The sequence below is a fragment of the Lissotriton vulgaris genome, chromosome 1_1 (assembly GCF_964263255.1).
Source record: "Lissotriton vulgaris chromosome 1_1, aLisVul1.2, whole genome shotgun sequence".
Classification (NCBI taxonomy): Eukaryota; Metazoa; Chordata; class Amphibia; order Caudata; family Salamandridae; genus Lissotriton; species Lissotriton vulgaris.
The window spans coordinates 736,540,442-736,567,721 of NC_141685.1; the positions used below are offsets into that span (position 1 = coordinate 736,540,442).

A 27,280-nucleotide genomic window follows, 5' to 3' on the forward strand; every position below is an offset into this window, starting at 1 on the left:
TCCTTTTTTATCATTAATTCTTTTTCCGGTGGACTCAGCCCACCGGAAGGGAGGACTTCTTCAAAGAGAGTGAGACACTGACTAAACGCCTACGTGAACGTGGCTATCCACTGGGCCTCCTCACACGTGCAAAGAAGAGAGCTTGGTACTGCCCCAGAGAACAACTCCTTAACCCCAAAGAAAAAAGGCAAGCCACAACCAACATGGTATGCGTCACCACTTTCCACTCAAAGAGCAACATGACAAAGAAATCGTGATGAAATACTGGAACCTGGTGCCTTCTGAATTAAATATGGAAGAGAGCCCCTTGTTTGCATTTATAAGAGGACGCAATGTGAAGGACAGTGTTGTGAAGGCCTTCCTTGACCCACCCAAACCACTGAGCCTCCGAGATCAGCTAGGGCTACCACCCATCGTGGGCCATTTCAAATGTGGCACATGCAAAGCATGTCCACTAAGCATAGAGGGATCTGCGCTCGCATACAAGAATAAAACATACAACCTGCCCTCATTAACGAACTGCAACACTACAAATGTGATCTACATGATTCTCTGTCCCTCTGACAAACCGTATGTTGGGCAAACCACACAAAAAGTAAAGACGAGCGTTCTGCAACATATGAGTAAAATTCGTTGTAAAGTGCAGGGAGCAACCTTAGTGGACCATTTTACAAACTCTGACCATTGTCCAGAAAGCATACGTTGGAGAGTGCTGGAAAAAAATCAATGCCAACCCAAGGGGCGGATCAATGACTTCTGCGCTTAACAGGAAAGAATGCAAATGGATACATGTCCTTTACTCTGTATCAGCTGGCTTGAACGAACATGATGAGATATCTAAACAGATGGGCCTGTTATAAGAGCTCCACTTGCCTTCTGTTGACATTTTTCGTCATATTATATTATATGGTACACCTAATCACAGTGTTTTCATTAAATTTGCTCCTTCTCTGAATATTAGTGTCTACATCCGATTTTGCACATGAGTGTATAGATTCCCAACAATTGCATCGATCTACACATACCAACACAGTTCTTAATTGATGCATAGAGACTTTGATGTTTACTGTTACATGATTTTTCTTTTACCCACCACAAATGTGTCTAACAAACCCAGGTGTCTCCATGTACTTACACCTGACTCGGACATAGTAGACATTACCTTTATCTAATATCCTGAAGATTAGTGTCTGTATGACGCCGTGGTTATATTGTACTATTGCCCTTAATAGTAATGCAATAATTAGGTCACACAGTATCAATATTGTGTACACTGAACGGTGAAAGATTGTGCCTTTACACATCCGAATTGTCCTAAATTTGTCACCCATCTGTACATTTGTGCACTACTACAATTATATTACAAATATTCTAATCCTCAGTGTCTATATGACTCCATGTAGATAGCAATCAAACTGTATTATTTAATGTCATATGGACGACCATTCTGTTTCAAACATTTGTACATTGAATGTCACAAGATTGTACCCAATCGTCAATCACTTGTACATTTATGCTTCGCACCTAAGAACAACACCCTTTAATTGTGCCCTTTCCAACACTCACTGCATTACGATATGAGTTCTAAGTGCGCTGTAGCTGTTTAGTTCCAACGTCATCACGCGCACTGCGTGATACAGTTAGGCTCTACACGCTGTCGCGTAGCAACGTACGCGCCCGACCTGCACGAGTCACTTGAACTGCTTTTATCCGCCGCGGTTCAATCGGGTAGACAGCGCTTCACTCACCCGGGAGAGAGAAAGGGAATCGGCACCTCTTCTCTCACTGACTACGATTACCACGAGTAAGATCTTCACCCCGGCCTGGTTTCTCATTGACCCTCGCTACCCACTAGTTAGGGAGCAGGCTCACTAAGTTGTTTATTCTGCACATGCACTGGGTAACACGGCACCCGTTTTGATTAATTTGTTTTAACTGCTTATCTCCGCAAACACATCCACTTGCTCAGGGTTCATATAGCCCCTACTCCTTCGAGTCGTACTTCGGCAATTATTTCTCAACTGGTTCTAATCTGCTTATTTAATGATGCACTCCGCCCCCTGTCACAAACCGGGATACTTGGCATGGATCCCCATAATGGGCGGCAGTCCATTTTTGTTTCACCTACCCCTAGAGCACACCGCCTCCGCATAATATTTTCAGGTAGTTGTTTACCTAGGTTTACATGCATGCCTTTAGATTTCACACTGGGTTCACATCAGTTCTAGTTGCGCAATCACACCAGCGAACATCCTCTCCAATTAGTTAACCATGAAATATGGACACTTTATCCAATTTCACTCTGGATTATGATCTAAGCCATGATCTCCCCTTCCTCCCTATCTAGACTTGACCAGCCATCTGGCGGCACCCAATCAGGCAGAGACCCCTCCTCCTGATCAAAATGTGAGTATCCTTAGCTCACCATTTCACTCAAGATGCAACGTTCAGTGCACTCTATTTCTCTCTGATACACATACTCCTTATACATTTCAGACTGTCTACCTTCACATACCTGTCTTGAAAAAGACCCGCTGTGACCACCAACTGGGGTGCATTAGGGTCAAAACGTCGACACCCACCAGAGGTCCAGAACCTCCAGGATCCCCTAAAAAAACACTAGGATTCCATGGATGAGAAATACCTTCTTACCAACCTAATTCTTGTACATAATTGTATATATGTATTATTTGTTTTCACTGTACATTGCTTCATGCACTGAGCACCTATCACCAATTGTCACTAAACTTCACTTGTTATTGACGGCCAAATTATGAATCAAATGTTATCATTGAATGAATTAATTCTGATGTAACCTGAATACATTCTGATATAAAATTACATGAAATTCACCACTTGGCTATATGAACTTTATCATAAGATTGCTTGAGCATTTATTTCTCATTGCATATATGTATCAGAGAGTTTGTAATCACAAATTGCATTCAATAGCAATATCAAAGTAATGTGTCTTACCCAACAGAACCACTTTTGTATTTAATCAGTAACTACCCAGGTTCTGAGGGACACAGGGTTACCCCTTTTCTTTAATCCTTTCCTATATTGACCAAGTATATGTGACCACCTGCCTGTCCTCCTTAACCCTCAAGTGAACACCTCCCTAATCACATCATCCTCAGTTTCCTTATTCTGTTGATCAATGAAGACTTACTTTTCTGCTTTCATGGTCTATTTTCTCTGCATGCTTGCATCATCTCTGTGCTTTTTCTGCCTTAATGATATTGCCTCATCTGAGCTTTCATGCTTGTATTTCATCTCTGTCACTTGTATCTGTGAACCTGTTACAGTGAAGTATGTACTGAAGCTTCAAGTCTTAATGTGCAATCTCTCATTTTCAGTGGCGAAAGCAGCAATTCTAGCGTTCTGGAAGAGCTTCCCATTAGGACTTCTACATCCCAGAATTCCTCTAACGCTCAGTCTGGAAGGTCCACTCGCTCCTCCGTCTCTTCCAAGAAGAAAGTTGGAGCAGAAAGTAAGTAGAAAGCACAGGTGCCTCTCTTTTCGTTTTCATATATTATTCCCTGTTTGCCCTGATTATTCAATTGTTGCACTTTAGGAGTTTTATATTTTTTATTGAATTAGCACGCTTGCATGTTTTTGACGGAGAGCAGTAAATGATTTAGTTAATTTCTTCACAGTGTTCTGGAACAAATGTCTCTCTCCTGGCAGTGGTGAGCATAAGCTGATCAGTGTGATTCTTCTTAAACAATGTTTTATGCATTGCAGAATTCTCATCTCTGCCCCCAAATCTTGCTCTTTTGCATCAAGCAAGCTTATCATGTTTGAGTCATTCCCTGTGGTCAACTGGGAGTACCCATTATACTTTTTTCTTCTTCTTTTTTTCGGGTGTAAAACTGTAAAACGGTATCGCAGAGCTCTGTTGTCGAATAGCGGGCTACCCCATCCTCGACTAACAGTTCTGTTATATGCTCCTGACTGTGCAGCTCTGCAGTTTTTGCACAATGGAGCGACCAGGGCAGCCTCCCTCGCCATATTAGCGAGCAGTTCTCGGCAGGAGCAGTGCAGTAGCTCCTGGTCAACCGTATTGTTCTGTTCCGTGACAAGTTCCGGTATTGGAGCCAGTTTAGCGGTGGAAGGATCAGATTCATACTAGTGTTCTAGTTTAGAGCTACACGATGCAAATTTTTTAATTCTCCTTCGAATATCACGCAACACCCCGGATTGGGTCCCAATACAAGATCCCCTAATGGTCACTTTAAACACCTCCCATAACACTCTTGCGCTATCCACTGACCCCTCGTTCTCTCTAAAAACGTTTTTTTTTTTTTGAAAATCTTTATTGACATGAAGACATCATTGAAACACACAATATCGTAGAAGGATGCATTTCAATCTCATTACATAGTATACTGGTAGCAAAGTATGGTGATGCTTGGTTAAAAGCTGTACTGGACGGTGTTCATTCAAGTATTGAAACGTCATAGCAGTAATCGGTCCCAGTGCAGCGTGTGGAACAACAGTAATTCGCATCAGTTCTAACTAAAGCGCCCCCCTCGAAACTAATCTTCATGATAAGTTATGGTCACAGTTAGACTGAGATTAACGAAACAGAAAAAATAACAAACAATGAAAACTAAGGTACAAAAATCAACGTATTTGTCATCATATAACGTGTGATGACAGATAGAGCAGTCTATAAAAAGATCTTCACAGTTCGGTACCCAAACAGAAGCAGTCGTACGATAGCCCAATGTATAAAAAGCACAACATCCACCCTATTAATCATCCTCCTCCTCGGAGTCCAAATCCTCGTCCTCTGGCAGAGGTTCACAGATGTCCCCTCTGTAGCTGTTCCAGGGAGCCCAGATCTTATTCCATTTCCTGGGGCTTGCCCTAAGTACATACACTGCTCTTTCCATTACCATCAGCATGTCCTTATTCTTGGCCCATCTTGCCGCTGTAGGCAGATCCTGAGCACCCCATTTTTGCGCAATGTCTCTCTTTGCTACTGTAATGGCCAATGTGACCCACAACTGCCCATATCGGTCTAAATCATTGGGGTCCCAAATGTTCAATAGGCATTTACGAGGTTCAGGTAGGACTGATACTTTAATTGCTTGAGAAACTGTACGCAAAACTTGTTTCCAATACTCCTGTATCAGTGGACATTCCCACAGGGTGTGGTACAGAGTCCCCTCCTCCCCGCACCCCCTGAGGCAAAATGGCTGAGGCGCCCGTTGTATCCTGTGCAGTAGTGTCCTCGTGTAATAGACTCGGTGTAGAATTTTAAGTTGTATGAGCCTAAATTTCGCCGATATACCCACTTCCTTCGGTGAGGCGAGTGCCTCATTCCACTCCGTCTCATCAACCTCCCCTATCTCCCTTATCCATCTCTCCTGTAGCTGTAGTGTGGGATCTACCAGATTGTTGACCAACTTTTTATAGGTAAGGGAAGTAGCGCTCTGTGGCATAAATTCCGTCAGTATCCTGTCCTCTAACGGTGACGACTCTGGAAGATCAGTGCCCTGCGGAATCGCCAGGAGTAGTGCGTGACTTATCTGTATGTATCTGAATGTCTCGGTGTGGCCCAGACCATATTGCTGTTGAAGCTGCGGTAGAGCAATCACCGTACCCTTGTCCCACAGGTCCCCCACCGTGGAGATTCCTATGCGATCCCACTGTGCAAACCCTTTACATGTTCTAAGGTTACCCAATAGCTTGGTATCCCACAGTGGCGTTAGCTTGGTAAGTTTGCCCGCCCAACCCAATCGTGACTGTGCCTTGTGCCACAACGTAGCCGTGTGGAGCGTCGGGCCGACCAGTTGTCTGACTTGGGCTTTATTATACAGGACTGAGAGCATGCCGTCTGTCCCTAGCTGTGACCAATCAGCCTTGTACGCCGGATCGTCACGTGAGGCATGTACCCAGAGGTTAATGATCTTAAGTTGGGCCGCCCAGTAGTACAGTTGGACGTTAGGCAATGCGATCCCTCCTCCGTACCAACTCCTCACCAGCTTATCATGGGCGATACGCGCTGGACCATTGTTCCAGAGGAGGCTGGAGACCAGCGCTGCAATCTGTTTAAAGTAGTGTGGTGCAACCAAGTGCGGGGTGTTCTCCAAAACATACAAAAACCTGGGAAGCGCCATCATTTTGTATAAAGCCGCCCTCCCCAGAAGGGTCAAGGGGAGAGTCGCCCAGTGTTTGACATCAGCTTTCAGACGCTCTAGAGGGGGCTTTAAATTTGTATTATAGAAGTCGGTGGCGCTTCTTGTGATGTGTATACCCAGATATTTAAAGGAGGACGTTGTTAAGGTCAGGGGGCAGTCTTCCCGTAATAATGGCTCTGGGCCCTGGAGTACATATACCACAGATTTAGTCCAGTTTAGCGTGTAACCTGATGCCGCCCCGTGTGTGTTACAAAGCTGCAGTAAGGCAGGAATTCCAGCCTCAGGGTCAACCATGTAAATGAGCATGTCGTCGGCATATAGGGAGATCTTATCTTCCCATCCCTCTTTCCACGTGATCCCTCGAAACAGCGGTGTAGCTCTGATCAGAATTGCTAAAGGCTCCAGTACTAGGGCGAAGAGTAACGGAGACAATGGGCACCCCTGTCTCGTCCCCCGCCTCAGCGGGAAAGACGATGAGATGTGTCCATTAGCGACCACCTGTGCCACTGGCAGTGTGTACAGCAGGCGTATCCATGCCTGAAATTTTGGTCCGAAGCCCATACGGGTAAGCACCGCGAACAGGTATTCCCACTCCACTAAGTCGAAGGCCATAGTGGCATCGAGGGAGAGGATCACTGTTGGTTCACTAAGGAGGTGCGCGCGTGCCAGTACCCCATGAACCCTTCTCAAATTCATGGCCGTGCTCCTGTGTGGCATAAAGCCCGACTGGTCAGGGTGAATCAGTGTGTTAAGATGGTGTGTAAGTCGGCTGGCCATGATCTTAGCGAGAATTTTAGCCTCCACATTGAGCAGGGAAATGGGGCGGTAGGAGGTGCACGCAGTCGGCGGCTTACCCGGTTTAGGGATAGCCACTATGGTGGCAGTGCGTTGGTCAAGCGGCAGAGCCGCCCTGTCAAGGCTGTCGTTATACATGTTTAGCAATGGTTTGCTCAGCGCGGGAGCCATCGCCTTGTACCATTCCACAGGTAGGCCATTGGGGCCCAGCGCTTTACCCGATTGCAAGCTCTGGATCGCCAATTGAATTTCCTCTTCCGAAAGGTCAGCATCTAAGTCTTGTTGCGTCTCATGTGTGAGTGTAGGGATGACGATATTTTCTAGGGAAAGCATCGCTGTCTGTGCAGTGACGTCACGGTCTGGGGTGTATATGTGTTGGAAGTGGTCCGCCAAAGTGTGCACTATGTGTTCAGGGTGTTTCTGTAGTTGACCATCGTGTGTGTATAGCATCTGTATGCCTCTGTTGCTACCTCCTCTCTTGTCCAGCCATGCCAGCATTTTCCCGGCTTTGTCTCCTACATCATATACCCTATGAAGCGTGCTCGCCTGTTGAGTTTGGACGGTCGTTTTGAGGTGATCGTGGTACTGCTGTTGGCGGAGTTGCAGCAGGTGTGTCGTCTCCGGTGTGGGGTTCGACATGTGGGTGATATTTGCGTTGTGGAGTGTGAGTTCCAGTTCCGTGAGCTCCTGTCTCGAATCCCTTTTGTGACCCGTAATGGATGCAATCGCCTCCCCCCTCAGAACAGTTTTGTAGGCCTTCCAAAGGATAGAGGGCGAAGAAACGGTCCCCTCATTTTCGGCAAAGTATTGTACAGTGGCTCGCTTAAGCTTTTTTCGTATCTCAGGGATCTTCAAATAATTGGGGTACAGTGGGTAGGTCCTCGCACTCTTCTTCCCCCTGGTGGTAAGCGATAGGGAAATCGGAGAATGGTCAGAAATACCCCTCAGCAGAATTTCCATTTTGTCCACTAAACCTAAACCCAGCCCCTGGAATAGGAAATAATCGATTCGTGAAAGGCTCCTATGTACAGCAGAGTAGTATGTGAAATGTGAGGTCGTTGGGTGTAAATGTCGCCATACATCCGTAAGGCCCATCGCCTCTACAAAGTCGGGAAGTGTGGCCGAACCACCCGAGCGAGTACGCACGGGCAAAGTGTCCAGTGTCTGGTCCATTACGGCGTTAAAATCTCCCCCAATTATTGTGTCCCCCTCCGGGAGGTCTAGGAGAAATTTACCAAGTGCTGGCAGCGAGTGAAGCGCCGGGGGAATGTATACTGAGACCACATTCAGTGGCCGACCCTCCCATTGTCCATGTAGCGCCGCGAAGCGACCCTGGTCGTCTAGTTTGTGTCCCCCTATAAGAAAGGACGATGTTTTTTTCATGAGTATCCCAGTGCCCCTGGAGCCCGATGTAAATTCTGAATGTACCGCCATAACATATCCCCGCCTGTTGAGTGCTTTACACGTGGACCCTGCAAGGTGCGTCTCCTGGAGTAGCACCAGGTCAGGTCTCTGACGTTTGATCGCCTGCAAGACGAGACCTCTTTTGATTTGATCTCCCAAACCCGAACATTCCACGTCAACACCCGGAATGGAGGCACATCAGTTACCGCTGTCGCGCCCTCACTGGGCATTGCTTGTACCTGTTGAGCCATTGGGACGTGTAGTCAGTGAAACGGGCTGTCGCCCCCAATCCAAAGGTGGCACCGTGTGATAGTGTACCATAAGTGTGCGACCTGCAGCAGCGTGGTGTACCATAAAGTAGACATGATGACAAAATTAACAGTTTTAACAACGAAACAAGCCCCCCGCCCTGCTCCCCTGCTCCACGGACCATTCCCCGCCCGCTTCCCCAACTTGGCAGAGTGCTTTTCCCCATTCCCAACTATGTTACTTGCTCGTGGGGTTGACGAGTCTCCTGTAGGCACCGGCTAATGCCCACCCTACTCAGCTTAGCCACTCCGGAGCCTGGTGTTGCACATAAATGTACCCCTGTAGAGTTCACCTCTAGATCAAAGCCGGCTGTCCAGAGTCAAGAGGGTCCCTTTCTAGATCGGAGTCCAGTCCAGAAGCCTCCGTTTGGTGTGAAGGTTGGGCATGCTGGCCGTCCGCTTGTTTATCATTGCGATGACGTGACCGCTCTCTGTGTGGACGTTGTTGCTGTCCTGCCTACCGCCACCCGTCGAGCCATTCTCGCACCACTTCTGGCGTATCAAAGAACCATGCCTTTCCTTCGGCCACAAGGCGCAATTTGGCGGGGAACAACATGGAATACTGCAGGCCCTTGTCTCGCAGTGCTTTCTTTACCTCCGTGAAGGACTTCCGGCGCCTGGCTACCTCAGCCGTATAATCCGGAAAGAAGGCTAAAGTAGAGTTCTGGATTTTGACCGGTGGAGAAACCCTCGCCGCCTGCAAGATGGCGCCTCTGTCCCTAAAGTTGAATAACCTAGCCAATACAGGTCTCGGTGTCGCACCTGACTGGGGCGTCCCACCCGGGACCCGGTGCGCTCTCTCAACGGAGAAAAAATGGGACAGACCTTTAGGTTGCAGTTTATTTTTTATGAGGTCCTCGACATAGAGGTCCATGGCTCCTTTCCCCTCTGTTTCCGGCAGGCCAAGAATGCGCACGTTGTTTCTGCGGGAACGCCCTTCCTGGTCGTCCAACTTGTCACGTAGCAGTTTTGTGACTTTTTCCATACGCTCCATAGCCACTTGTAAGTCTGAGGTGTCCTGGATAAGCGACTTCGTAACCACTTCCACTTGCGAAACCCTCTCGGTAATTTTTTGAAAGTCCGCCCTCAGCAGAGTGACCTCAGAGGAAATGGAGCCCACCGTCGTCTTTACCTCCGAAAGAGTTTTCATAATGTCCTCCAGCGTCACTTTTTTGTTGCCCTCCACGTCCGGAGTTGCACCCGTGGAGTGTCGGCCGCTAACCTGCGATTGTCCTTGTTGGCTATAAGCAAACTTGTCCAATTTCGACTGTGTTGACGAGCTTTTGGTCCCCTTGCCCGCCATGAGGAGAGGCCATGTGTTCCCAAGATGTCGGTGCGACAGTGCCGCCCCAGGGTATTGTTCAGGAGCTCGTTGTTGAGTGGGGTCTGCAGGCCAGCGAGTGTACCAAGGGCAGCCTCGACAAGAGTGTCGCTGTGTAGCTCAGTGTCCCGTAGGTGCCCGCTCCTGGTCTCGGGCGCCCGAGGCGGGCGGACTACGACTCCAAAATGGCACCCAATAGGGTCCCAAGGGGCCGTCCTTCTCGTGGAAGTGTTCTCAGTTCTTTCACCTCCCTGGCTCTCTAGAATGTTTATGGCTCAAGCCACTGCTTTCAATTACTAGTCTGGACTGCCCCACAAAGTCCTTTATCGGCAGATGGGTAATGCCGTCCGTCTCACGGGAGGGGTCGGTCGCCGCTACTATGTTCAGCCCAGGCGGGTCGTACTGTCGTCGGGGTGGATGGATAATCCAGGCCGGGGTCTCCCTCTGGCTGTAGGCCTCACTTCGCACTAGATGAAAAGTGCAGTTCTCGACTACCGATTTTCACCAGGGTTGGATCAGGAGGTGCAGCTTCGGTTCCTGAGTAGGCGCCGCCGCTTCGGGCAGGCTTTGTGACGGATCAAGTTACCGGATTTTACAGAAGGCCGTTACGCCGTGAGGAGCTCCCACTTCACGCTGCGCCATGCTCGGCCGCTAGCCACGCCCCCCTCTAAAAGCGTTTTTAATCGCCTCAGCAATAGTCTGCCTGAATACTGAATCAGTAAGCTCAGAGGGCTGTAGTCTCCAAGCAAAGTGCGTTCTCTCACAGGTGGGAATTTGTAATTCAAGGAGTACAGGGGAATAGTCAGAGAGCTCGAGCTTCATGTGTCACCACTGTGAGAAGTTGGCCCGATATGCAACGTTCGCTATTCTAGCGACCGCTATGTATCGTTCCAACGACCCTTATGGTGTTTGGTTGTAAGTCAACCTATAGACCAGCTATCCTAGTAGCGTGGATACGAGCAGTCTAAGGCTAAAGACTCGAGAGGGCGTGTTAAGCCAGCTGTTTACCACACATGTACCCCTTGAACACCCAGTGAAAGGACACCACACAAGTGTTATGAAAATAAACAGGATATTTATTAAGATTCACAACCGCCCTGGACTCTTTATGAGGACAGGGTACTAAGCACAAACTAAATCTCTTAGGAAAATACTTCAAGTGCACAATTAAAACAAGTGTCCGAGGACACGGAAAGTTTAAGGTCTCGGGCGGACCCGATAAGGCAAGTCGGAAGCGAGGGACTCGGGACCCTAGAGTAAAGAGGCTATGCAGGCACCGAAATGCCGAGTTACCTAGCCACGAGGGCTGCGGCTGCACAAGTCTTACAGGCGTCGGGGTCTTCCCTGACGAGCCAGGAGCCGGAAGAAAAGGAGTTGCTGGCCGGCGACCAGTGATGAATAGTTCGTAGAGATCCAAGCCTGGATCAGAGATCGTTGATACCTGAAAGCAGAGGGGACCAAGTTCGTACTACTAGCCAGTAGTCAGAGGGTACCAGGATGGCACCGGTTGGCCGTCACCTCGACCAGGTGAGTGGGCGACGCTAGGCTCTGCAGTCTCACGGACCAGGAGGCGTTGTCGGCGACCACGGTGGAGGTGCGAGCTGTCCCACGAAGGATGATGCTGTCGGCGTCGCTGGGCCCAGGATGGGGCAACAAGCCTTGGCAAATCTCAGGGCCACGTGGTGGGCCTAAGATGGCGTCTTGAGTGGACCAGGAGGGTCCGGGGTGCTTCTCGAAAAGATGGAAGCAAGGGCCAGTCTGGAGCAACCAGACCAGCAGTGTTGATTGTCGGATGTCGTCACAGAAGGGCACAAGCCAGCGGCTAGTGACCAGACAACGTGCTGAGCAGCGAGCAGAAGGGCCCCACGCAGATCGTGGAGATGCTGGGAGACTGCACTTCGGTGCTGGAGCGGCTCAGGGTCGGGGCTTCTCGGACCCCAGAGCACTCACCAGGGAATCGCTTCGATGGTCGTGCTGGTTTAAGAGCGTGCAGGTTCTGATGATGGCCGGTCCCTCGAGGTCTCGTCGCACCCACAGATCACAGCTGAGCTGATGACGTGGGTAGAGGTCAGAGGTGCCAGGGAAGCCGGTTCTCGTCGAGCTGGGCCGTCGGATCCTTGAGGAAGGACTTGCAGCAAACCGCAGAGTTCTTAGATGGTGCCCGCTGATGCAGGGTGACTACTCCTTAGTCACAAGGGAGAAATCTTGAGAAGAGTCTTGAGTGTCCTTTCGTAGAAAGTAGTTCTTGATTCAAAGATGATCTAATTTGGAAGGGTCCCCGCTCCGGCCTTTATTCTAAAGAAAGGGGTGGGTACATGACTAGGTCCTGCCCTAAGGGTGGGACCAGGAAGGGAGGTAGTTACACCCCTCTCCCCTGCCGGACTTTCCCCAGGCCAGGGCTGGTGCCCCTGGAACTGGTTCTAACCGGCAGATGCGTAGTGAGCACCGGGGTGCCACTCCGCAGTCACCTTCTCGCAAAAGCCCTACCTACCCAGAATACACAAACCCTGTCTGGGACGGTGCGAACACCGCCCTCGACAGGAAACCCTTTGTCCAAGCTCTCCTCGCTGGAAGGACTCCCAGCAGCAGGAGGTCAGACTCGTGTCTGTGGTGGCAGCATCCATTTTGTGGAGCTGAGGCTTTAGTTAACTTTAACCGGGGTTCACAGTTACGTACATGTCGTGTCCCTCTAGAAGGGCGGAATGCTAACCTCGTCGCCAGAGTTGGTGAGAGGGCAGCATCCCGATTCGTATGACACCTTACTTGACATGTCTTGATAACGCGACACCGAAGTTACCGATGTGGTACGCGTTATCATGGAACAGCCATTGGGTCTTGATTCCGCAAGCTGCAACCGGGCTCGGCTCGGGCCAGAACCTAGTTCACACGAGCCCATGCACTCTGCCTTCAGGATTGTCAAGGCCTGCCATAGGAGTGACTGATAGGAACTCGGGTGTCCATTGTATGGTTAGATATAGAGCTACTATACCTAAAGCAAAGGGTGATTACACGACTTTGCCCCAGCTGTCATGCAGCCAGTTGTGTCAAATTTAGGAGGCCAGCCAGGGGTGGCATAATACATGCTGCAGCCCCTGGCGGCCCTGGGTACACCTATGCCCTGCGTTACAGGGTCTGATAGGGTGGCCCAGTACCAATTGGAAATGTACCTAGGGTACATGGAATCCATTTTAAAGAGAGAGCAGTAGGCCTGGGGTCCTGATTGGCAGGGTCCCAGGTCGACTATGTCCAAAACCAGCTAAAACACAGGGCAAAAAGTTGGGGGCAACCATAGTCAGGATGTACCTTCCTACAACCACCACTACTCAAGTACAAACTATCTCTGAGACAAGCCAAAAGTCTATACGGGACCAGGACCCATGGACAGAAGACACAAAGATTATCTCCCGACCAGCGGGGTGACAGCTACGCCAAATGTCATATAAATTACCTGCATCTAACAGCCCCAATAGTACTTCTGCAGCTTGTTTAGGCTGCGTCTCACTGCTGCCAACTCTATCTAATGTAGCATTCAAACAAACGTTAAAATCGCCTCCCCAAATGATTGCAGCAGGAGGAAATGTAGAAATTCTACGTCACACATCTGAGTAGAAGGATGGGTCATCCGTGTTGGGGCCATACACATTCAACAACAACACACTTGTGCCACCTAGTTGCCCATGCAGGTTCACCACTCTTCCACATTCATCTGCGTCAGAGCGAACCGCAGTAAATGGTACACCTTTTTTTACCAGAGTCAACACACCCCTTGAGTAGGTAGAGTAAGAGGACGCAACTCTGGCACCAGCCCAGCGCGCATCAACTTTCTTTGCTGAATCATTGGTTAGATGAGTCTCTTGCAATAGGGCTATTTGCACTCCCATGCGGTCTAGATAAGCAAATACTGATCTTATCTTTTTAGGTGTATTGAGCCCGTGTACATTCCAAGTAAGGAGCTTAACTGTACTGTTCATAGTTTAAAGCCATCACTAACTGCACACCTGTGTAATAAGACATGTAATGCATGTCCGAAGTACCAAGGCACACCAGATCGGCGGATGTCCAGTCCAGCTGCAATATCATTCTGCCTTCCCCAAAACAACCCCCGACCCTCCACCCACTTCAGCATCCCCAACTTGCCAAAGCCATCCCGATACAATACCCTCCCCCCTCCCCCTCCCCAAACATACCCAACAAAGACCATATGCATTTGGGGTACACTCAGTTTCGGGGGCACAGAGTGCTGCTGGCCTCCCACATAGTAGGAGTTGGCCGAGCAGGTCTAAATTTGTGCCAGGATAGAAATGCGTCGATGGCATGGCACATAATATAACAAATTGCTAAATCACCCATAGTAATGAGACACCTCCGTGGAATCTTAATATGGCGCTACGAAATCTTGAACAAATACTGGGAAATTTCTGCATGGGACCAAGAATCACCCAAGGCAGTACACACTAATGTATAATGAGTCAGAAGCAGTCCGAGAGGATATACGTGCGTATAGTATCTAGCGAAGTTGTGCTTCTGATAGATACATCTGCCAGTGGATTCCTCATCTTGTGAATATCCCCTTGCGTCAGCAACATTCGGAAATTCTTTTTGTAGCTTTGCGCCGACGAGGACGTCATAGAGACACAACATCACACGCGCGACTCCGCAGACGTCACCGACGCCTACAATAGGCCCGCGCCGGCGTGATGACATCAGTTCCCTTTTTTCCACGTCGTCGACTCTAACGGTTTCGGGATACTCAGTTAATTTTGGTAACTCTGTTACTATTTCTCCTTGTTCTCTTGCTTCTTTGTCTCCCTAAATGTCGACAAAGAAGACCGGATTCAAACCCTGCAGGGAGTGCGGGAAGATGATGCCCATAACGGATCCGCACCAAGACTGTATTTGTTGTTTAAGCTCCGACCACGACGTGGATGGATGTTCATCGTGCCGAAAAATGAACCCAAAGGCCCTGCGAGAGAGGGAAACAAAACTTCTTGTAGCAAAACTGAAGGCCGACGAGTAGGAAGACTGCAAGATCCCACTCGAGGAGGACGTAGTCGAGGTCGAAGTCAAGATCAAGATCTTGAGAGGCATCGGCTTCGAAGTCCTCGTCAAAACATGCTTCGAGGTCGCATAAGAAGCACAAGAGAAGGAGGCATGAGTCACGATGTCATTCGGGTGAGAAGTCGGGCTCGAAGTCGAGGTCGCCCATGAAGGTTCGATCGAAGGTGATCCCGCCGCAGGAGACTTCAGATCGGGAAGGTGAGGCCTCGCCTTCGGAGTCACAAGTTCATTCTCCGGCTCCGGCATGTAATCCAACTCAGACGCCGTCTCCGGCTCAAGAGGAGGAAGTCCCTGTGGAGGAAGTAGAATCGGCGCTTGTAGAAGAGCCGGATTCGAACCCACCTCGAGAACGGCCTGAGGGTGTTCATCCACCTATTCCTGCACCCGGCCAAGACCCATCAGCATTCCTGAACGCTATGTATGGCATATTCTCAAGGGCATGGTAACCCTCTGGTGCACCTTCGGGTCCCATGGGTCCACTGGCATTCAATTTGGGTGTTCCACACTCTTATGCCCCGGCTCCGTTCATGCCGTTTATGCCAGCCCCGCCGCCGCCGTGGCAGTACCCGGCTCCGCCGAGGTCGACACCGGCACGGCCGAAGTCGACGACTCCGATACCGGCGTCGCCCGCTCCAAGCAGACCTCTGGAGCTTCCAACTGGGCCATCGGATTCGGTACCGACGTCGGCTCCGGCTCCGTCGGAGTCAATGGTGGATCCGGCTGCGAGGCGTGTTAAGGAGAGGACCAGGAGGGAAGCACAACGCCTCTTGGAGGAACGAAGGGACATCGAGTCTCATCCAGACTTGGAGGAAGGTGAGCTGGATGAGGATTGCTTCGAAGAGCTGGCTGATGCTAGTGGCCTAGATTTTTCCCCAGAGTGGGAATTACCATCAGGTCCGGATGCACCTTTGAAGGATGTCCATCCATATCATGTTGTAATGAGGAAGGCAGCAGGTCTTTTAGATTTGACATTACCAACTGTTGAATTTAAGTTAAATCTGCTTACGGAAGTACTCCATTCACCAAGCAAAGCAGTGGAGCCATTACTCCCATTTAATGAGGCTTTAACTGAACCCATTATGGAGGTGTGGAAAAAGCCGCTTTCTGGACCTGTTGTTTCAAAAAGTGTGGCGAGGAGATATAGGGTGGCGCGGGAAGACCCTGCCTTTTTAACATCTCAGCCTTCTCCTGAAAGCCTGGTAATTCAGGCTGTGTGCTCTAAGAAGTCAGTTGGAGCTTTTCCCCAAGTGCCTGGTGACAAGGAGGCCAAGAAGACATTATCCTCCGCAAGTATGGCGTTAAAGTCAACAAATGACACTTGCCTCATGGGGAGGTATATGCACGCGCTTATGGACTCAATGCGCACGTTAATTCCGAAGATTCCGGATGACAGCAGGGGTGACTTTGAGGAGGTGTTGTCTGATACTCAAGCAGCAGCAGGACAAGTTATCCAAAGCGGTTTAGATACTGCTGAGTCTGTGGCACGGATCATGGGCACTGCGGTAGCCACAAGAAGATCAGCATGGCTAAAATCCTCGGATATTTCAGCAGACGTGCAGGCAGCACTGTTGGATCTGCCATTTGATGGAGTTGAACTCTTTGGCAAGAAAGCAGATACAGCCTTAGAGAGGTTTAAAGACAGCAGAGCAACTGCTAAATCTCTGGGACTTCAAGTAAGATGTTCAATGACCAGGAAGTTCAGAGGATTTGGGCGCTCCAGTGGTGTCTCCGCAGGCAGTGGTATCAACACAACTGGGATCTCAGGGAGTCAGTGAGGATCTCCAGAGAAGCTGCAGCGGATGTGTCTTGGTGGGGCGTGGAAGGCAACCTGTCTCAAGGGAAGCCTTTTCATCTGCCTCTTCCGGTGGCCTCAGGTATAAAGGATGCATCCACTCTAGGGTGGGGTGCACATCTGGGGGATCTGGAGTGTGGGAAGTTGGCCTGATATATAGTGCTCACTATTCTAGTGATCACTGTGTATCATACCAAACGACCCTTATTGATGATTGGTTGTAAGTCAACCTTATAGACCAGCTATCCTAGTAGCATGGACAAGAGCAGTCTTTAGGCTAAGCTCTAGAGGGCGTGTTAAGCCAGCTGTTATACCATCACATATACCCCTTGAACACCAAGTGAAAGGACACCACACAAGTTGTTATGAAAATAAAAGGATATTTATTTATAACAAGTCTACCCTGAACTCTTCATGAGTCAGGGAGCTAAGCACACAACAAAACTCTTACGAAAATACTTTGTCGCACAATTTACACAAATGCCCGAGGGGCACGAAAAACCATATACACTAAAAGTGGAATGCGAAATACTAGCAGGTAAGTAAGAAGATCCAGAGGCTTCAGGATCGCTAGGACTACACTACTGAACCCTAAGGTTAGGAGTAGGAGGCCTAGGGAGATCGGGTGCAGAGTGTGCACTCTCACGCGGGAGGCGGGACAAAGTCTATGGAGGCTAGTGTTACTGTTATCGGACGAATCAGACTAGATAGACTGAAAACGACAAAGGATCTGGACTCTTCGATAGTGAACCTACGTTGGAGCACCGAAATGCTCAGGTTACCTAGCCCAGGGGCTGCGGCTGCATAGGGTTCAAAAGACGTCGGGAATCCTCGTTGAAGTCTATGGAGCCTGAAAGAAGTCGACGCTGGCAGGCGACCAGTGAAGAAGTTCGATGTGGTCCAAGCCTGGATCGGAGATGGAGACAACCTGAAAGCAGAGGGGACTCGGTTCTTAATCACTAGCCAGTGATTAGGTGGGCACCAGGATGGTACCGGATGAAGTCACCTCGACCAGGTGAGTGGGCGACGCTCGACTCTGCTGTCCCTCGGACCAGAGGCGTTGTCGGCGACCAGGCTGGAGGTGCGAGCTGTCCCACGAAGGTGTCTGCTGTCGGCGATGCTGGACCCAGGATTGGGGCAACAAACCTTGGCAAAGTCAAGCCCACGCGGTGGAGTCAAGATGGCGTCTGGAGTGGACCCGGAGGGTCCGGGGTGCTCCTCTTTTGGAAGGGAGCAAGGGCCAGTCTGGAGCAACCAGACCAGCGGTGTAATCGTCGTGGTTCGTCGTCAGGAGGGCCACTAGCCAGCAGGCAAGTGACCGGACAACGCGGTGAGCAGCAAAGAGCAGAAGGGCCCCACGCAGATCTCGTGGATGCTGGGGGGCTGGACTTTGGTGCTGGAGCTGCTCAGGGTTAGGGCTTCTCAAACCCCAAAGCACTCACTCGAGGATCCCTCGGCGGTCGTGCTGGTTAAGCGTCGTGCAGTTTTGAAGATGGCCGGTCCCTCAGGTCTCGTCACACCCACAAATCTCAGCTGGGCTGATGTAGGTAGAGGTCAGAGATGCCAGGGAATCCGGGTCTCGTCGAGCTGGGCTGTCTTGATCCGGAGGATGGACTTACAGCAAACCGCGATGCTTAGATGGTGCCTGCGGGTGCAGGGTGGCTACTCCTTAGCCACAAGGGAGTGTCTTCAGAAATAGTCAAGAGTCCTTTTGTGGAAAGTAGTCAAGATTCAGAATTATCTAATTTGGGAAGGGGACCTGCTCCTACCTTTATTCTAAAAAAAAGGGGCTGGCACGCGACTAGGTCCTGCCCATGGGTGGGACCAGGAGGGGGGTGGTTACACCGCTCTCCCTTGTCCGGACTTTCCCCAGCTCAGGGGCTGGTGTGCCCCTGGAACTGGTTCAAGCCGGCATATGCACAGTGAGCACCGGGGTGCCACTTGCAGTCACCTTCCTCTCAGCCCTTGCCTACCTGGGATACACAAAACCCTGTCTGGGATGGTGCTAGTACCGCCCCTGACAGGAAACCCTTTGTCCAAGCTCTCCTCGCTGGAAGGACTCCCAGCAGCAGGAGGTCAGACTTGTGTCTGTGGTGGCAGCATCCATTTTGTGATGCTGAGGCTCGAGTTAGCTTTAACCGGGGTTCACAGTTACATACATGTCGTATCCCTCTAGGTTAGTATTCCAATTCGTATGACACCTTACTCGAAATGTTTTGATAAAGCGATACCAAAGATAGCAAATAACCGCGAGGATTATAATGCACTTAAGAGTATATGGTACGCGTTATCATGGAACAGCTATTAGTACTTGGTTCTGCAAACGGGCTCAGCTCATGCCAGAGCACCATCTCACATAGTTTCAAGCACTCTGCCTTCAGGATTGATAAGGCCTGCCATAGGAGTGACTGATAGGAATACATGTGTCCATTTTAGGGTTAGATATAGGAATACTATATCTAAAGCAAAGGGTGATTACACCACCTTGCCCCAGTTGTCGTGCAGCCAGTTGTGTCAGATTTGGATGGCCAGCCAGGGGTGGCATAATACATGCTGCAGCCCCTGGTAGGCCCTGGGAACACCTATGCCCTGGGTACCTAAGGTACACTGTACAGGGACTGATAAGGTGACTCCGTATCCAATTAGATATGTACCTAAGGTACATGGAATCCATTTTACAGAGAGAGCAGTAGGCCTGGGGCCCTGAATAGCAGGGTCCCAGGTCAACTAAGTCGAAAAACCAGCAAAACACCAGGCAAAAAGTTGGGGGTAACCATAGCCAGATATCCACCTTCCTACATGGAGGTCAAGGGTCTTTGGTCTCCAGAGGAAAGGTTGCTTCACTTCAACCTTCTGGAATTGCGGGCGATACTTTTGGCGCTCAAGGCCTTCCTTCTTTCCCTTTGCGGTCGGTCGGTTCAAGTCCTGACGGACAACACGACCGCGATGTGGTACATCAACAAACAGGGAAGATTGGGGTCTTAGTGTCTCAGCAGGGAGGCACTGCGGCTCTGGTCCTGGGTTCAGGACCATCAGGTTTGTCTGATGACGAATTATCTGGCCGGGGTTCTGAAAGTTCGTGCTGAAAATCTCAGTCGGCATTTCTCGGCCGACCACGAGTGGAGGCTCCATCCAGAGGTAGTTCGCGACATCTTTCAGATGTGGGGAACTCCTCGGGTGGACCTGTTTGCCACTCACGAGAATGCTCACTGCCCGTCATTCTGCAGTCTCCAGTATCCGATGCAAGGAGCTTTGGGGGACGCGTTTCAGTTGAGTTGGGGAAGTCGACTCCTTTACGCGTTTCCTCCCATACCCTTGATTCCTCGGGTTCTGAGGAAGATTTGCCAAGACCGGGCCCAAGTTTTATTGGTCGCCCCAGATTGGCCGAGAAGGGTGTGGTATACAGATCTTCTCCACCTCTCCTCTTACCCGCTGCTCCGTCTCCCTCTCAGGGCAGTCCTCCTCTCTCAGATGGAGGGGCAGGTTCTACACCCCCACTTCCAGACATTACACCTTCATGCCTTGAGATTAAACGGGGCAACCTGAATTCCTTTTCTCTCCCGCCTTATGTGGTGGATGTCATCTTATCAGCCAGGCGTGACTCCACTAAGTCCATCTATTCTTACAGATGGTCAAAATTTGTCGCATGGTGTGGAGAGAAAACAAATGACCCTTTGAAAGCCCATTTATCTGATGTTTTCCAGTTCGCTCTCTCTCTAGCGCAGCAAGTGCTTGCTGTTGCCACAGTTAAGGGCTATCTTTCAGCGCTGTCTGCATTTCTCTGTTTGCCAGACCAGCCATCTCTTTTTAAGTCTCCTGTAGTTTTAAGGTTTTTGAAGGGACTCACAAATAAGTTACCCCCTGCTCCTTTCATTGTGCCTCAGTGGGACTTAAATCTTGTCTTGACCTTTTTAATGGGTGCTCCCCTTGAGCCCCTTCACAAATGTCCTTTGAGACTCTCGACTCTAAAGACAGTCTTCCTTATTGCAATAACCTCAGCAAGGAGGGTAAGTGAGCTTCAAGCTCTTAGTTCCAAGCCCCCGTTCTTGACTATTCATGCTGATCGAATGGTTCTTAGGACCAGGTCTGCTTTTCTCCCAAAGGTGGTGACTCCTTTCCACCTTGGACAATCCATTACCCTTCCTACCTTTTATCCTCCCCCTCACCCTTCCAAGGAGGAGGAGGAGAGACTGCATCGTCTAGACCCTAAGAGGGCTGTAAGCTTTTACATGGACAGAACGAAAGACTGTCGTATGGATGACCAGCTCTTCATTGGTTTTGCTGGTTGTAAAAGAGGAAGAGCGGTCCATAAAAGAACACTGTCAAGATGGATCGTCCTCTGCATTAAGATCTGCTACTCTCTGGCCGGTAAGGAACCACCAGAGGGTATAGGGGCTCATTCTACAAGGGCTAAGTCGTCAACCTCACCATTGACTAGAGGTGTGCCTGTAGAGGATATTTGCAGAGCCGCGACTTGGACCTCCCTCCACACTTTCGCGAAGCATTACTGCTTGGATACCTAAGTGAGGAGGGAGGGTCACTTTGCGCGCTCTGTTCACCAATACTTCCTGGTTTAGAAGAATGGACACCCTCCTCCGGGAGAGGGGACTGCTGTGGGACTCTATTCACAAGGTGAGGAATCCACTGGCAAATGTATCTATCAGAAGAACAAGTTACTTACCTTCGGTAATGCTTTTTTTGATAGATACAGTATCTGCCTGTGGATTCCTCACTGACCCACCCGCCTCCCTGTCGTCCACTCTTCTATACCAGATTTACTGTAATGTTTTTACTTCATGGTCCAGAAAATGTGTTATTTCAAATGTTTTCTGCATTTGCTTCACACTATGTGTGTTACCTTGACTATTGTGTACTGTGCATATATCTATTGTCATTGGTACGTCTGTGTGCCTCGAAGGCACGGAAAAAAGGGCAGAACTGATGTCATCACTCCGGCGTGGGCCTATTGTGGGCGTCGGTGACGTCAGCGGAGTCGCGCGCGATGCCGTGTTTCTATGACGTCCAAGTCCACGTTGGCGCCAAGCTACAAAAAGAATTTCCGAATGTTGCTGACACAAGGGGATATTCACAAGGTGAGGAATCCACAGGCAGATACTGTATCTACCAGAAAAAGCATTACCGAAGGTAAGTAACTTGTTCATCTCACTACTACTCCCCCTCGTCCGGTGCAGCACTGACCTCACGTCTCTTGCGCTTTAACTGTTTGGCGTGCTCCAGAGCAGCTTTTGGAGAGGAAAAGATTTATCTGAAATAGACACGTTAGTGATAGATTCTTTACCTTAGAATATCCCCAGGCGTCAGACTGGATCCGGAAATTTTCGCGTAGCAGTACCCTTGCGCGTTGTTAGGCGTCGTCTGCGGCTCCGCGTCCGTCGTGGGCGCCGCGGTGACTTCGTCGGAGTACTTAGACGCCGCCTCCTCGTGCTGACGTCAGTTCTTCTTTTTTCCGCGCCAGCAGCACAGATCTGGAAAAAGCAGTACTTTAGTCACTTTTTGACTAGTCTTTTTTGATCCCTTTTGATCATCTTTTCTTGAGTCTTGCGACTCAAGACGGTGCCTAGGGATGCCTGGTTTCAAGCAGTGTGAGGATTGCGACCGTCTGATGTCGGTCGTGGACCCTCACCGTCGGTGTCTCTACTGTCTCGGCGTCGACCACGACGACAAGGCCTGCCTCGACTGCCGGGCCTTGACTTCGAAGGCTAGGCGAGAGCGGTCTCGCAAGCGGCTCGAACTCCGGCAGTCGGCCCCGTGCCGCGGGAGGTCCCGGTCCCACAGGAGGTCGAGGGACAGGCGACGGGTCGGAGCCATCACAGCTCCGGGAGTCGACATCACTCCTCCGGGTCGAAGTCGTTGTCAGGTAAGCATAAGAAGTCGAAGAGACGTCATCGCTCTTCTGACTCCCTCCGACGCTCGCGCGACGCGGCCGGGGTTTCGGGTGACACCGCCCACGCGGCTCCGTTGGAGTCGCAGGCATCGCGGCCTGCCCCACACCCTCCGGTCCCTGGGCAAGACGCGACGCCGGGGGAGAGTGAGCGCTTCCTCATGGCCATGAGGAACCTCTCTTCCCAGACTGGTTCCGCGGCGCCTTCGGGCCCAGCGGACCCGTCTGGGGCCCCTAGCCGGTCGGGGGCTTCGGCCCCGACGCCGTCGGATGCGTCTGCCGACCGGCGCCGCAGGGCCCCTCTGGATCCACTTCGGGATCCGGGTCGTCGCCAGTTGACCTAACGACTTCACCGGCGCCGGTCCCTCAGGTGTCACCTCCGGCGCCGTCCTCGGGCGGCGCTGTCCCCGATGCCTTCCTCGCTCCGGTTCCGGCGTCGGAACGGCGCCGCTGGGCGCCGCTTTCGACGCCGCTTGGGGAGTTTAGCGTCTATGAAACGGCCTCATCGTTTGACAACCCTGACTATCAGGGGATGGGTGAAGAGGAGTATTGGGAGGGGTCTGAGGACCCTCTGACCCGAGAGTGTCAGTCTCAAGAGGACTGGACAGGTGGACTTGGGGATTCCAGTGGTCTGGACACATCACCAGACACTGGCTTTCTCACCTCCTACCGTGGTTACGGAGGAGGGCGCGACCTACAGTGTGGTGTTGATGAGGGCAGCCAAGGCCTTGGGCCTTGAGCTTCCCGTCGCGGCCGTGAGGACTAACCTCCTCACTGAGGTCCTTAAACCGCAGTCAAGCTCGGCCGAGCCTCTGCTGCCATTTAATGAGGCCTTGACCGAAGTTCTTTTGGGCACTTGGTCCAGGCCCGCTACGGGTTCCCCCGTAGATAGGAACGTGGCCAGACGCCACCGCCCGGCCCCGGGCGACCCATGTTTCCTGTCCACCCACCCCCGAGAGCCTGGTCATCCAGGCATCAAATTCCCAGAACGCATTCCCGTCGGCTCCACCAGACAGGGAATCCAAGAGGTATGAGCAATACGGCAAAAAGGTATTCTCCTCCCTTAGTCTGGGACTGCGGTCTTCCAACACTGCATGCCTCTTGGGCCGCTACACCCACTCTCTGTGGGATACGGTCGCGTAATTGCTGCCAGAGTGTCCGTTGGAGGTGCGGGCCAAACTCGGCCAAACCCTTGTGGAAGGCCGGGATGCAGCAAAATATTCTATCCGGTGTGGGCTGGATTCCACCGACTCACTAGGTAGAGCGATGGCCACGACGGTTGCGATTAGTCGCCACGCCTGGTTGAGGTCCGCCTACTTTTCGGCAGATGTCCAGAACACACTGATGGACATGCCGTTTGATGGCCGTCCCCTTTTTGGCGACAAGGCAGACCATGCGCTTGAGCGCTTTAAGGACTCCAGGGCTACGGCAAAGTCCTTTGGCCTCTCGGCCCGGCACCAGCAAACGGGTGCCTTTCGCTCCTTTCGTAGCCAAGGAAGGGGCGCCCCCACACGTACAGCCAGCCACTCACCGCAGACTAACATACAGCGCGGTGGCTGCCGTGGAAATCGCCGTGGAGTCGGTCGGGGACAACGGCGAGGCCAGTCCACACCCTCCCCCGCAGCATCCGCCTCAAAACCCTTCTAGTCCGTGCTTTTCGGCCCATGTGACGCCAGTGGGGGGTAGGGTTTGCCATCACTGCTCCCACTGGCGCACTGTCGTGTCGGACAGGTGGGTGTTGCAAATCGTCCGAAGGGGCTACTCCCTCCCCTTCGAGACGACCCCTCAAGCCATGCCACCGCAACATCACCACGTATCTGGGGATCATTTGCGACTTCTGCAGGAGAAGGTTACGGCCCTTTTGGCCAAGGGGGCCATCGAGTGCGTTCCTGGGCCGGAAGTAAGATGTGGTTGCTACTCCCACTACTTTCTGGTACCCAAGAAGGGCAAAGGGGGCCTAGGCCCTATCTTGGACCTACGGAACGTCAACGGCTTCCTCCGGCAGGAGAAGTTCAAAATGCTGACTCTGGCTCAGGTCTTAGCTGCCCTGGACCCAGGAGACTGGATGGTAGCGTTGGACTTGCAGGACGCTTATTTCCACATCCCCGTCCTGCCGGCCCACCGGCGTTACCTGCGGTTCACGGTAGGCCACGAGCACTTTCAATTTACTGTGCTCCCCTTCGGCCTTACCAGCGCCCCACGGGTGTTCAAGAAAGTGATGGCGGTGGTCGCAGCTCATCTGCGCAGGTTAGGGGTTTCAGTCTTTCCCCTACCTCGACGACTGGTTGTTGAAGGCGGGCTCTCCCCTGACAGTTGTCAGCCACCTCCAGACGACAGCAGATCTCTTGCACCAGCTGGGGTTCTCCATCAATGTGCCGAAGTCACACCTGTGTCCCTCTCAGAAGCTCCTTTTCATCGGAGAGGTTCTCGATTCGGCGCAGTTTCGGGTTTACCCACCCGAACAGCGGGTTTGGGATATACAGGCTCTGATTACAATCTTTCAGCCTTTATCCCGAGTTTCGGTCAGGTTGACGCTGCGGCTTCTGGGGCTGATGGCTTCCTGCATCCTTCTGGTGCATCACACCCGTTGGCGAATGCGGGCTCTGCAGTGGGACCTGAAGTTTCAGTGGGCCCAGCATCAGGGCAACCTGTCCAACCATGTCCTGATCTCGGAGGGCACTGCAAGACAGCTGCAGTGGTGGCTCACGGACCGCGATTGAGTCAGCGGCAGATCCCTCTCCCTTCCCCCGACCGGAGCACGTAGTTGTGACGGACGCGTCCCTCCAGGGCTGGGGAGGCCACATGGGAGAGGCGGAGATCAGAGGCCTCTGGTCTCCGGCGGAGTCCCGGCTCCATATCAACCTTTTGGATCTGCTGGCGATTCGTCTAGTAATGAAGGCATTCCTCCCCACTGTCAGGGGGAGTGTAGTACAGGTGTTCACGGACAACACCACCGCCATGTGGTACTGCAACAAACAGGGCGGGGTGGGGTCGTGGACCCTCTGCCTGGAGGCTCTGCGCCTTTGGCATGGGCTGGAACATCAGGGTGTGACCCTGGTGGTTCAACACCTGGCAGGTTCTCTGAACGCCAGGGCGGACGAACTCAGCCGCCGTTGCATAATGATCACGAATGGCGTCTGAACTTGGACGTGGCGCAAGGCCTCTTTCAGCAGTGGGGAGAGCCTTGGTTAGATCTATTCGCCACCGAAGAGAACGCGCAATGTCAAGGCGGCACTCGCTCGGAGACGCTTTTCGTCGCGAGTGGAGTTGCGGTCTGTTGTATGCCTTTCCGCCTATACCACTTCTGCCCAGAGTGCTGAAGAAAATCAGGCGCGACCGGGCACAAGTCATCCTTGTAGCTCCGGACTGGGTACGAGGATACTGGTATCCTGAGCTACTCAGTATGTCCGTCGATCCCCCGGTTCGTCTGCCTCTTCAGGAGGACCTTCTGTCGCAGCAGCAGGGGACGGTCCTCCACCCGAACCTGTCCAGTCTCCACCTCCATGCTTGGAGATTGAGCGGCAACCGTTGAGGCCATTTGACTTGCCTCCTGAAGTCTGTAACAGCATTCTAGCAGCCAGGCGTCCCTCCACAAAGTCGGTATACGCCTGCAGGTGGAACAGGTTTGTGGCATGTTGAACAGCAAAGGCTGTGGATCCTCTCTCTGCCCCTCTTTCTGAGGTTCTTCTCTTTCTCCTTTCTCTTGCCCAGCAGGGCTCTGCTCTGGGCACTATCAAGGGCTACCTTTCTGCCCTTTCAGCCTTTCTGAGGCTGCCTGATCAACCTTCTTTGTTTAAGTCCCCTGTTGTTAATCGATTCTTTAAAGGCATCACACACACGTTTCCACCTGTTCCCTTTGTGATGCCTCAGTGGGACTTGAACCTGGTTCTTACTTTTCTAATGTGCGCTCCCTTTGAGCCACTTCACAATTGTCCTATCCGCCTTCTTACTCTGAAGACTGCTTTCCTAGTTACCATCACCTCTGCCAGGAGAGTGAGTGAGCTCCAGGCTCTATCCTCTAGACCTCCTTTCCTTTCGGTCCATCCGGACAAGGTTGTGTTGCGTACAAGGCCCTCTTTCCTGCCCAACGTAGTCACAGCCTTCCACATCGGGCAGTCCATCACCTTGCCGACCTTCTTTCTGGCTCCTCATCCCTCGAAAGAGGAAGAGGCTCCACTGTCTGGACCCAAAACGTGCGCTCTCTTACTATCTGGATCGCACAAGCCAGTTCCGGGTGGATGACCAACTCTTTGTTGGTTACGTGGGCGCTAAGAAGGGAAAGGCGGTGCCCAAGCGGACCATCTTGCGGTGGATCATCTTGTGTATCCAGGCGTGTTACTCCTTGGCTAAGAAGGAAACCCCTGTTGGGCTGAGGGCTCATTCCACTCGAGCCACGGCGACTACCACTGCCTTGGGCCGAGGAGTGCCCTTGCAGGACATTTGTCAGGCAGCTACGTGGGCCTCGCTGCACTCGTTTGCAAGACACTATTGCCTGGACAGCCAAATCCGGAGGAATGGCTTCTTTGACCGTTCCGTCCTCCAGGACTT

General features: G+C 51.5%; 1 protein-coding gene across 2 annotated transcripts in view; it reads left to right on the plus strand.

Annotated features, from left to right (window-relative positions):
- CEP350 (centrosomal protein 350) overlaps nucleotides 1-27,280 on the plus strand; it is a 1,459,870-nt gene that overhangs the window by 430,071 nt on the left and 1,002,519 nt on the right. For both annotated transcript variants that reach the window (XM_086955422.1, XM_086955428.1), the window contains exon 14: nucleotides 3,360-3,493. In XM_086955422.1, coding sequence (XP_086811548.1) covers nucleotides 3,360-3,493 — 134 coding nt within the window. The remainder of the gene's footprint in view (nucleotides 1-3,359; nucleotides 3,494-27,280) is intronic.